This window comes from Nymphaea colorata, chromosome 12, assembly GCF_008831285.2.
Source record: "Nymphaea colorata isolate Beijing-Zhang1983 chromosome 12, ASM883128v2, whole genome shotgun sequence".
NCBI lineage: Eukaryota > Viridiplantae > Streptophyta > Magnoliopsida > Nymphaeales > Nymphaeaceae > Nymphaea > Nymphaea colorata.
In genome coordinates, this window is record NC_045149.1 from 17,824,810 (window position 1) to 17,838,058 (window position 13,249).

A 13,249-nucleotide genomic window follows, 5' to 3' on the forward strand; every position below is an offset into this window, starting at 1 on the left:
AATACTACAAAGATAAGCGTACTCAGATGAGAGTAGTATTAGAACAAATAACCTTCTAAATACTCGTGTAATGTTCCTTTTTCATCTCATGTTGCACCCCTTCTTTCATAAAATGTGTATACATGTATAGGTGGTTATATATCGTTCCGCGGTTCAGACTACATTGCCATTTGTATTGAGTTAGTGTGACTTGCATACAATATATGCAATTATCTTCTTTGTTGACAAGAGAGTGTATATGTCTAGGGGTTATTGTAGATTACATTGAGCGAGACTCATATATAGTTACTAAAAGATATGTTCTCTCTTTTACATAAATTTATTTGCCCTGGAACTTCTGTTTTCCATTATTGTCAGAGCGGCATCTCTTGCTCTAACCTACTTAACAATATTTTTCAAGATGAATTGCTTCTCTGCTTTCACTGCAAGTACCAACTTCCACATCTTCTTGATTCACCTGTAACTTTATGCCAAAAGCTCGACAGTATTGCAAGTTTGCAACCTAATGGTCAAGTTTTTTTTTTTTTTTGTTATTTTTTTAGGGAAATGCAAGTGTATGTTTCCATGTCACCCGTGCAAATGGGGATCTGTCTTTCACTGTTTTCGCAGAAGGGTATTTTTGTCTTTTTACAAAAAATCAATTCTTGAATCTTGCTGTTTATAGAGGGGGTCTTCTTTTTTACCATCAATATTTTTTTATTATTTTCGGCCGCTAACACATTGTCTCATGTTAAGCCTAACATATACCCTGCTCAGATGAAAAGCTGTAAATCACAGTTGAAATGTTATAACCTACTTGTTCCCGACCAGTAAAGCGATGAGAGGATATTGACACCATGAACAAAGATCATCAATCAGGAGAATGACAAAGTTGGAACTTGATTCAAGGTCTTCAACTTATAGAACTCCTCCTCATACCATCTCTTCAGTACCCAAAATATATGTTTAGTTCCATATATACAACAAAATTTATTCTTTTGGAAAAATAATATGTGCAGCAATATTAGCAAAGAAGGGACATACTGGACCCAGATTGTTAATTTCGACAACAATACGGGTGCAGGTCTTCGGTTTTAATAGAAGTAAATTTGTATTCTTATAGTTCGATCCCGATCCATATGCAACCGAAGTAAATCCTTGATCACTTCATTTTTAGGATCGCCAATCTGGGTCCCCATATTCTATGAGTGGTCGGGGGTATTTTGGTCATTTTCATTTTTTTACAAGAACTACTCCTTTTCATCTAAGGGGGACATTTGCATAATTTCAACCCCTTAACATGCAGCACCGTGTTAGGATCCGAACATGCGAACTCCTCCGGCCTCAGATTGGCCTCTTTTAGAAAAGAAAATGAGAACAAAGTCTTGTTTGAAAAACTAGATATGATATTCACATGGTATGCAATTGACTAGACATTAATTATGGTGCTTACGTTTACTGGGGACCGGCAGGCCTATAGTGAGTTGTGTGCCTAGGTGAATAGCAACGAACTGTTTCATAATTCAACCTGTCTGCTGATTAATGGAACAGTTTTTTTTACTGTTCCCACTGCCAAACGGCCTTTAGAAATAACTAAGATGCTTCAAAGAGGTTCATCTATAGGGTCTTTAGTGGTAATCCTCCGAAAAAACTAGTTTCTCAATGAAGTTATCCGACTTTATGTTTATAAGACTAATCTGGTGCACGCTAGTTTCAGTACTCTGGTCTATTAGTTGCTGTGTTTTGGTGCCTCTTGTTTCGTCTAATTCAATATTATAACTCATGTTGTTGAGTTTTACTGACTTGGTAGGCTGGGTACTTCATATTTCTTTATGTGGTCTTTTATGTGGTCTCATGAAAGGATTGCCAAATGAGACAACGGGCTCGGTAGGAGCTTCCACTCTTTTATAATGATAGTAAGATGAAATACTTCTCTGGACTACTTGATTTGATGGACAGTCTTAGTTCAAGCCCCATGGTTGTCAATCCTCCGTACAAGGTCATCCTAGCTGCCATATTAGCATTACGGTTTTACGTCACCCAGCAAGCAACAAAGTTTCCAGACCCGGGTGCAGTTTCCCATGTAACAAACAAAACGAAACACAAAGAGAAAAGTATATCTAAAGAGAGTTACCACCTTCAATAGTAGCAAACTATTCAATGAGGCAGTTGATGAAAGTCAGGTTTGCTTGCAACATGGGCCCTTCTTGTTATTTAAAATGAATCAGGTGACATGTCAAATCACCAATCCTACCAGTCGATCGATCGACCAATGAATCTCCACTAAGCACCAAATATATATGCATTGGATTCATGTAAGTGGATTTCAGATCTTAATTAAAAATCTCGATGTGTCTCTGCTTAGCGCCAAGTACGAACTGGATGGACATAAGTGTGTCTCGGACCTTAAGCTCAATTCGTTTCTGCTTAGCGCCAACCATGACTTGGATTCACATAATTGTGTTTTAGATTTTAGAGGCAGCAAGCAGGAAAGGATCAATAATCTAATGTACACAAATGTTTCAAAAGCTTGATCATGAGGGCACTATCAATTATTCAAACCTTTTACTAACTTTATAATGCACAATTATTGCCAACTTAGGGTCCGCGCTATCATTCAAGTTAGTGTTTCCCTAAAAGGACATGTAGACAACTATTTTTGTTTGGTGCATGGCTCCAATTAAGTGGGATCTCCCCGAAAACTGTTGGCGTTTTCTGGTGCTCTTGACCGTCTTTTTGTGCATCACCACCATTCGTAAGTCATGTGGCTTTAGGGCCCAATGCCCATTGCTCATGCCAAATTATGTGGGGACTAATTGGAAGTCCTTGTGTGAATCATTCTTCTCTTGAATCAAAAGGGAAGGATGCCAAAGCTTGTAATAAAGAGGGGGCTTGCTATGTCCCTTTCATAATACTCATCCGTGCCCATACATTCAATATTGATCGAGTTATTTTCTCTAGAAGTTGGCTTAATCAACATATCATAATCAAATGTGGAAATTATACTGAGTTGGTAAAGCTCAAGCTGAAATCCTCCGGCCATTTTGAGCTTCATTCAATTATGACTGCATGATACATTGCATTGAGTAGTGTATTGTGAGAAACCTTTCTTGTCCAAACCCCAATGGAGAAATCCACAACTCTATTATATATATATATATGTTCACTGAAGATGGGTGTATTCAGATCACCGGAATGATCAGGGCTAAATAACAAGCGCGAGAAAATGGGGGCTATATATACCACGAAGCCTGTTATGGATGTTTTTTCTTTTTTATCTCAAAAGTTGTGCCCAGATGAAAACTGATGTATTGTTTGAATAAATGATATGGATTTAGACTTGTCATAATCCAATTGGCCGACAAACTCAAACTTATGCAATCTCCAATGATCGCATAAGGACGATGTGGCTGCATAATGTTGACATAAAAGACGGCAGACGACACCTTCAATTACGTGAAGGCATGATTTAGAGGTTGACCAAAGTAGAATTACGTAAGGGCAGATCTAATTCAATTGTTGCAGAATGATCAACAGATGAACTCCATTTTGTAAAGTTTTCAATATTAGTATTACACTGATATTAACTTTGGATGATGAATTCGAGGAGTGTTTCATTCTAGCTACCCTCACCCCTTCCTCTCCCGTCCTTGAGGTTTAAGGGTCTTTGTTGCGCTTCAGCTCATGCATGACTTTCTTTTTTTTGGAGCAAGGGGAGAGCATCCATGCAACTCGAACTAAGGACCGACCACATACCAGCCACTGGCCTGAGTAGATCGTGCCACTGACACTCAGTATTGTACTGGCATTAACTGGCTAAGAAACACGACTGAAACAGGAAGGTAATTAAATATTAAAAGAACCTATGAAGTTACGATTACACACGTGAAGAAAGGATGATAACTAAAGATGCGCCTATTTGTTTTTATTGTTAAACACAGACCTGGGTTTTTTAATTCATAATGAATAAATTAAAAACATACATGCATTCATTTCTACCAGGAAGCTGTTTATTTAGAAACTCTTCTTTTAACGCTTAAAGAAAGTGCACAAGAAACAGATTCAGTTTCGCAAATACAACTAAGTTTTCGATGGCACAACATTTTGCCATACTTGCAATAAAATTTTTAACTAATTTTAATAATAACAAAATAAGCATTTGAATGCAGTTGACCATGAATTGAAAATGTCACTTGATATGGTTAAAAAGCTAGTGCAACTTAACTAGAACAAGATTTGCTTATACTAAGGGTTACCTCTTGTATCTCGTTAAGCCAACACAAATTTGTGGTAGTGTTTAATAGACGAACAAAAAGGTATAGGTGGTGTTTTAACAATATTAATTGACCAACGATATAGTTTATAGTGTTGGCACTTGATCAATGTCCCATTCCTTGTTCCTCAACCACCATGTCCAATTGAACAATAGATGAAGCGCAACTAATTACTTGAGATGCATATATATGAGATCCATCTCTCTCTCTCTCTCTCTCTCTAGATCTATACAGAGTATCGAAGCATGGGCCGGTGAACCATTAATTAATGGGCTTGTTTGTTCTCCCGTGGACTGGATACTCAAGTCCTCCAAAGGAAGGGGAGTAGATAGAAGTCATGAACTGGAAGGCAGGAGATGGTTGGTGCGGTTGGGAATGAAGAAGGGGGAAGGGAAACACGAGGTGGAGAAACCTCACTACAAAAAACTGAGGAATCACTGACGGCCAGAAAATGTTGGTAAAACACATGCGTTGATGAAGGTTTTTCCAATGTCTGTTTTGATTGTCTTGAGGAAGGGGCATATTTCTTGGATCGCGAGAAAAGGAGAAGCTGGTTATATGCATCTCTCTGGTACAGAAAAAATTATGCACTAATGAGCAAAATGCTCCTGATCGTTTACATAAGGACAAACAAAGGTAATGAAAAAAATTTAAAAACCAGAAAAGGAAATGCCCCATTCCCTCCTTTGTATTTTTGGGTGCATATCTACTTCATGTATTAGGGTTAGTTGGAGGCAGAGCCAAGGGGATGGGGAGGGGCCTTGCCCCCTTTTCAAAATTTCAAAGAAACATCATTTAGCTCTATATAAAAATTTTGAAAAATTATACTTCGGCCCTTATTAAACTTTTGAAAGTATAGTTGGATCTCCCTAACAAAACATTTCTAGCTCCACATCTAACCAAGATGGTGGTTCCCACAAAAGACGATCCCATCAATGTGTACATGACCCGCTGTGTTAAGGAACATACTGTTGCCATTGCACATGGTGCGGTCACTATAAATGGTGTGCAGGTGTGCTAAACATGGCGTGGTTACTACAAATGGTTGAAATGGGTTATGCACAATCTTATGCACCAAAAAAAAGTGTACACAAGAATGTGTAATTACCAAAATACCCTCATATTACAGATGCATGCAGAAAAAAAGAATGGTTGTTGAGAGGTAGTTACATGCATCAGGGTGCACCGTGCAGAGGGTACATAATGCTCTTTTGATGGATGATGTGTTTTTTTTACAAACTTGGTTATATGCGTCATATTGATGCACAAATTTTTTGTGCCTGTTATGACAAAAATACTTTCAATTCACGCAGGAAAAAAAAAACTTTTTGTGAAAACAAAAAATGAAATGTAAAAACGACTAGAAAAAACAATTCCATTTAGAAAATTACTCGAACGTTGCTCCACTTTTATTGTGTATATAGGTTGTGTGCACGTAACAGCGCATGCAACTCAATCCGATTTCCCTGACCCACTTCCAAAGTAGGTGTTATGCATTCAGACCTGACCTGAGCTTGTGTGTCCATCAACGTCCATAGTGGTTGGTGGATGATCCGAAAAGTTACAAGCTAGCACATAAATGTACAAACAACAATTTCTACCAATGAATAAGTCCATTGGAGGTTTCGAATTGCATCGGCCATTTAAATTAGTCGTTGGATGTGTATGCATGGTTGAATTTCGTGCATAAAGCTATTCTATAAAAATACTTTTGAAAGGATGAAATGACTTATTTTGTTATTGGGGAAATTTCAACAAAAAGGTTTTCTGTTTACTCATCTCCCTTTCTCTATCCAACCTCCCCTTTCTTTCTCCAATTGAAACAGAGAAAGGAAATGATGATTCTGAGATTTTGACACCTCGCTTTCTGAAGTTTAATTGAAGAAGAAGTGGGGTTCTATTCTCCTTTGTTCGATGCATGCTGCCAACAACATCACGTGGAGTTGTTCCCTACCGTCTTTTTGCTTTGCGGCAGCCCCCACTCCAATCTGTATAAAAAGGCACCGCCACCTTCATCCACCACCAACCTCAACCCTCCCTCCCCCTCTTCGCCGCTCCCTTATACACATCTCCGTCTCTAGATCTTCTACAATATGGGGAGCATCGCCGAACTCCCAAAGGCAGACAAGGCCTGCGGTGTGGCTACGGTGCTGGCCATCGGCACCGCGTCGCCGACGCACGTTGTCGACCAAAGCACCTACGCCGACAAGTACTTCAAGCTCACCGACTCCGAGCATATGATCGGCCTCAAGGACAAGTTCAAAAGACTCTGTAATTAATTTAACTCCACTTCCCACTTCCCCGACGGCGTTAGACCTTCTATATATAACTTACAATTGCCATGCACTTACATAGACATATGATGCTTCGATTGGATTCGCACATTATTTGGACTAGTTTTACGCAAAGACATCGATCGCCCGGCTTGGTAGAAACCCACCCTGATGACCGACGCTTCGTTTACTTGATCCAAGAAACGAGAAAAGTAGAAAAAAGCGAAGCTGATGACGCATGCCATCTTTTAACTAAGGAAAATGGAATAACAGAGACACTGCAGGAACCGATAATAATGTTCTCAATTGGCGTTCTGCTATTACTTTCTTCTTTGTTTTTTTCTTCAGAGACATTTGACTCTGTGTGTGTGTGTGTGTATGTGCAGGTGAAAAATCGATGATCAAGAAGAGGCACGTTTACATGAATGAAGAGATAGCGGAGAAGCACCCCAACGTTAGGGCCTACATGGCTCCCTCCCTGGATGCTCGTCACGACTTCATCATCCCGGAAGTGCCCCGGCTGGGGAAGGAGGCCGCTGTGAAGGCCATCGCGGAGTGGGGGCAGCCCGCCTCCAACATCACCCACCTCATCTTTTGCGCCACTGGCGGTGTTGACCTTCCCGGCGCTGACTTCCATGTCTCCAGGATGCTGGGCTTGCAGCCCTCGGTCAAGCGTTACATGCTCTACCAGCAGGGCTGCTTTGCGGGAGGCACGGTGTTGCGGCTGGCGAAGGACCTAGCGGAGAACAACAAGGGTGCGAGGGTGCTCGTCATAAACTCCGAGCTCATAGCCCTGATCGCTTTCCGTGGACCCAGCCTGACCCACCTCGACAACTTGGTGGGTCAAGCCATGTTCGGCGATGGTGCTGCTGCGCTCATCGTGGGTGCTGACCCTGTCCCCACGCTCGAGAAACCCATCTTCGAGATCTCATGGACGGGGCAGACCATCCTGCCGGAGTGCAGCACTGCCATAAGGGCCCACCTGCGGGAGAGTGGAATGACCTTCCACCTTCGGCCGGAGGTGCCAGCGCTGATAGCTGGCGGCCTGGACAAGATCCTGGCCGAGGCATTCGGCCCGCTAGGCATCTCCGACTGGAACTCCATCTTCTGGGTACCGCACCCAGGTGGCCCTGCCATCTTGGACCAGGTGGAACAGACGCTGAGGCTGAAGGAAGAAAAGCTGAGCACCACAAGGGAGGTGCTCAACCAACATGGCAACATGTCTAGTGCCTCCGTGTTGTTCATCCTGGACGAGATGAGGAGGAAGTCGAAGAAGGAGGGGCTCGCCACCACTGGGGAAGGGCTTGACTACGGTGTCCTTTTCGGGTTTGGCCCCGGCATCACCGTTGAGACCGTCGTCCTACGCAGCATGCCAATCGACGCTTAGCACTTAGCAGGAAGGTCTATATCTAAATATATGCAGCGTGCAGTTCAATAATCTGCCATTTCATATTCTTCCAAAGAAATACTGTCTTGACGAATCTATAGCTGTCTTTGAGTGTTCTTGCTGCTGTAAGCTTGGCTTCTTTCTTATGAATATCTCACATGGGTTTAGTTGGTCGTGTAACTCTTTCCTTTGTAGATAAGCTGGACAAAGGTGCACCGTTTGGTGCATCCTCATGAATGAATAAAATCTGGGTTTCATATTTTATGGACTGCGGCTCTTGTTTCCAAAGAAAGAATGCCCAATTGTTATTCTCCCATTGAACTTCAGTTTTTTATTAGATTAGAACGGAATATCAATTGTGCAAACAAAGTTAAACTGTCAACAACCATCCTTGCCTTCCTCCGGAACACATTGCAATATATAGTATGGAGTTGTGAATGCTAAGTACAAATGACACAAGACAAATGGATGGTCAAATGAGACTTTTGAAATTTGTGGTTGTTTGTGTTATTGGATCATAAGAAGTTAACTGCATGACACTTGCAAGTTCTTACTTAGTCTGTAAATTAGAAAATGTTCTGCTCTTTTTGGAAAAAGGCTGTTGTTTTCAATAAATATAGTAATGCTTTAACTCTTTGCCGGCATAAACAGATTTTGGGCCCAATAGGACATAATGTCCTGAAGTAGTTATTCGTGGCACATATAATAAGCTTTAAGACGTAATCTCCCCAAAATTCAGTCTTTACCAAAGTTGGGCATTACTTATGCTCTCCCATAAATGAGCATAGTATAAGTAGCAGTAACAACTATATTTCCTTCATATTTCTTCATATTAACGAACTTGCTCTCATCACTAGTCTTGTGATTTGAGCGTATAGAATTAATCCCAAACAATCTAAAATTGATATTCTGCTCTTTCTTTACTAGATTTATATAAGAAAGCTTGCATCCTTCTACCAACTCTTGCATGGTCATTTCTTCTGCCTTGATCGAGTATAGAAGTGATATATATATATATATATATATATATATATATATATATATATATATATATATATATATATATATATAGATTTATATAAGAAAGCTTGCATCCTTCTACCAACTCTTGCATGGTCATTTCTTCTGCCTTGATCGAGTATAGAAGTGATATATATATATATAGTTTTAGCAACTTCTCCATGTTATGAACCACTCGCTATGACTACAATTTTTTCATCTATCTTGACTCTGCAATTAGCGCAAAGTGTCTCAGCTTTCACATCTAGAACATTTCTCTTTTGTGGCCACTATTGTGGCTTTCCTCTTCTTGTACCTAGTGCACCTTTTTGTCTATTTTCTTGAATTTTCCTTTCTTGAGACCTTGAAATTGTCTTAGATGGTCTATGTGGTCTTGATTATTATTAAGCATTACTTCATTGCTGTTTATTTTTTAAGTAAAAGTCTCTTCAATTGTTTTGGTAATGTCTCTTGATTAAGAGATTCTCCAAGTCTTGAACATCAACCATAATGTGGCTAAAACTCTAGATGAAGTCTACGCTTAAGAATTCTCTACATATGGGTCTCATATAATTTTATACATATGGACAATCTGAGAAATCTCACGACAACAAATCAGTAGCGGAGCCACGCCAGCCCAAGAAAGCTCCACAGTGAAATGGAGCCTCAGTCTGCCTCACACCCGTGTTGATGACGTGTTGCCCATGCCAAAAATGGATCAGGTCCAGCTGTCCACAGCGATCCAACTCCATAAAACATAAAACAGTCGCCCGCCCAAATTCACTCGAAAGTAGAAACTCCCGAAGGGCGAACAGGCGAAGCAGCGAAGGGCAAGGCCTCAACCTCAAGGCGCAGCCGCGCAAGCCGCAAGGGTCAAGCCTCCAAGTCCAAGGGCGGCAGCAGCCGGCAGGGTGGCGCTGCTGCGGGCACCAGCCGCTAGGTGCTTCTTCTTCTTCTTCTTGAATGATTGAATGAACCTTTTCTTCTTGAATGGTGTTGGGTTTTCATGTGTTTTCCCCTTTTTCAACGCTTTTGCCTCATGCCTCTTCACTTATGTCTCTTGGTCTGATTTTTGTGCTAAAGAACAGAAGAAGCACCCAGATCTCGCCTACGCAGTCGGTGCTACGGTGGTTGCTTTGTCTTTGTCCCAGACTGGGGCTGGCAGACTCCCTGCTACGCCTCTACGGTAACTAGTTACTACGGTTTATCTTCTCGCTCGTTTTTTTTTTTTTTGGTTTGTTGCTTTTGTTCTTTATGTTATATTTCGTTAGGTTGTTTTCATAAAATACCGATTGTTCCCTTGGTTTGTTGCTTTTGTCTTCTTGAACAGTGTCTCACATAAACGATCCTCTAAAGACTACTTCCATTCTGTTTTGATACTTTTGTCTGTCCTATTGCCTATTGGTACATACTACATAGAGTCTTCAATCGTAGTCTAGTTAAGGAAAAAAATCAATCAGTCTTTTCCTTTTTCTCCCTTGTTAAGAAACCTAAATTGATTGCACTGCTATGCTATCAGATTTGGTTACAAATTCAGTTGACCTGATATTGCTTAATGAGAATCTGTGTCAAATTCAAATTTAGTTGTTCATAGAAGCTTGAAATATATCAAATTCAGCATGAAAACTTTGTACCAAATTCAAATTAGAATAGGGATTAAGCATAGACTTTCTTATTAAATTTCAATAATATATTTGAGTTCCAAATTTCCAATCAACTATTAAATATTCCCCAAATCATTTATGAGTTTAGGTAGATCCAACCGGCTTGTGCCAACGGATTGGTCGCAAGTATTTAGACAGAGCTCTTGTTGGCATCAAAAGTAATACTTATAACAATTATTTTTAACAGACATAAGGAATTTCAGTCATCCAATTGACTATTTTGATGGCCAATTGTAATTTTGTCCACAACACTAATGATATGATTTGCTTGTTGGGGCTCATTGTAAGTTTGTTTACAACTATGTTTATTTGTTTTATTTCAAAAAAACATACATTTTAGTTTGAAAATTTTTTCACATACTATGTACTATTGCTCCATAGCCAAAAATTTCTGGCTCCACCACTGCCACAAATAAAACTTTTGCGAACAATTGGAAACTGTTTCTAGAAGTATGAACGGTCATTCCTTATCAGAACCATTTTGCACTTTCTTTCGTTGAAGACAACTACAAGTTTGATGTTGTTTGACCCTTAAACACGTGATTAAGACAACCCTGCTCGTGTATTGAAACAGTTTTTTCTTTTTTAAGTTAGAGGGCTACTTGAGTAATCTTAATATTCAATCTAACAAGGTCATGTTTATTAAAGGTAGTGTGTCCCTAAAAGGGTTGGCACAATAGTCGAGGTGGAAGCTAGTACACTGTTGTTCTTATTTTGAAACTCTAACGGGTCAATCTCTTGTGTCGCAAAAGGGGTCACTTATACACAAGTTTTTGTAATGGCGGCACCTTGATGCACCAAAAGCATGCCCTATACCCTAAGGACAAGTAAGGCTGGGCATCGGGCCGGGCCGGCCCGACCCGGCCCAATAAAAATGTAAAAATGAAGCCCAATAACCTAAACGGGCCGGCCCGAGGCCCGGCCCGATTAATAATGGGCCGGGCGGGCTGAAATGGGCTTCGGCCCGGCCCGTTATTGAAAAAACTCAGACACAACGAATGCAGGAGGCAGCACAATTTACAGCTTCAGATGATGAAACACCATGGAGTATCAAGTTCTTTTATAGGCACATTGATAGTTTACAGACTGAAGACCTTCACGGCAACCGGCACACGGTCACCGGAGAAGGCAGTCGATGGCGACGGCGACGACCGGAGGAGCAGCCGATGGGCGAAGAGGAGGCAATGCCGCAAATGCAATGTCTCGAGTCTCGACGGGCGACGGTGACGACGAGTCTCGACGGGCGACGGTGACGACGGAAGGTCGAAAAGTAAACCCTAACTCTCTAAGCTCAAGTTCATTTTTATTTAACCCTAGGTCCCTAACGAGTAACGAAGTTCATTTAAAAAAAAAAAAAAACAACGGGCTTCGCGGGCCACCGCCGATCAAAGTGGCTGGCCCGCGCCCGGCCCGTTAGTTACTGGGCCGGGCCGAGCCCGGTAACTAACGGGCCGACTACTATAAAAGCAAGGCCCGGGCCCGGGACCAAGTCGGGCCGGGTACCCGGCGGCAGCCCGGGCCCGGGACCAAGTCGGGCCGGGTACCGGGTACCCGGCGGCGGCCCGGCCCGGTGCCCAGGACAAGGGATTGGGTTGGGAATTTCAACTTTTTTTTGGGCAGTAGATGAAATACTCTTTTTGCTCTCCCATTTTAGTATTAAAGGTGGTGCGTCCATGAGGGTTTGAAACACATGGTGCTCTAGAATTAACGCGAGTCTATTTAATTATTTCTAAAACTATTTACATGGTACGAATTTATTTTATGAACATTACAGTAGCCAACATTTACAAGTAGAATCCTTGAATGCCAAAAATGTAAACTAGTAAATGGCTAGGTGATTCAAGGCAATCCAGTTTGTTCTCCGAGGCTCCTCTGACACTAGAAAAGAGTCGATGAACGAATTTATGTGGAAAACATCTGCCTAAGTAATCCAGGCGATTGGCAATGGAAGCACCGCCGCTAGCTGGCTCTAACTTTGATGGAACGTATAGTACTAATCACCCAAGCAAATGACGAGCCAAGGAACCGCAGTAACAATGACATGATTTCGGCATAGTTAAACGAGGTATATGAATTGATCAATCATACAATCGTGATAATCGACCATAGATGAAGCTCGGCATATTAATCTTTAAGTTTAGTATCATGAATAGAATTATAGGACCTCCATCCTCATCATCATCATTTGTAAGTCATGGCATAGTGATCCAGTAATTAATAACAAAAGATTTTCTACTCAGAAACAAAATAAGAACTGACAAATTAATACTTCTTATGATCCGACGATCGACATAAAGAAGCTCAAGTTTCTACAAGTCTCATTTAAGCCTCCACTCGTCCTGTGTCGTTCGTACTTATCTTTCACAACTCTATCAGCAACTATAGTGTGATAAGGCGTGTGGCAAGGAAACAAAGGAGAAAGCATGAAATAGTTAGTGCGAGAAGGCGTGTTGTTCACAGGCACTTTGAATTTTGGCATAATTATTGTTGGTTAATAATTTAACTGTAATGGAAAAAAATAATATTCTGTTCCAACAAAGTGAGAAATTTTCTGTTGGAACCCATCAAGAAGTAGAAGGTTATCGGAACAATGACACTTGGGTTTTCTTTCTTTGTAAACAAGAGCTTCAAAATGCATAAAGTACATGAAACCCTAATTTTATTCATTCATGA

At 40.9% G+C, this 13,249-nt stretch overlaps 1 protein-coding gene across 1 annotated transcript; it reads left to right on the forward strand.

The window, feature by feature from the left end:
* Nucleotides 1–6,283: 6,283 nt before the first annotated feature.
* On the forward strand, nucleotides 6,284–8,177 carry LOC116265582 (chalcone synthase 6-4-like). The gene is made up of 2 exons (XM_031646288.2): nucleotides 6,284–6,524; nucleotides 6,913–8,177. Exons 1-2 carry the CDS (start codon nucleotides 6,347–6,349, stop codon nucleotides 7,911–7,913), a joined length of 1,179 nt encoding a protein of 392 aa, XP_031502148.1. The 5' UTR covers nucleotides 6,284–6,346; the 3' UTR covers nucleotides 7,914–8,177.
* The last annotated feature ends 5,072 nt before the right edge of the window (nucleotides 8,178–13,249 follow it).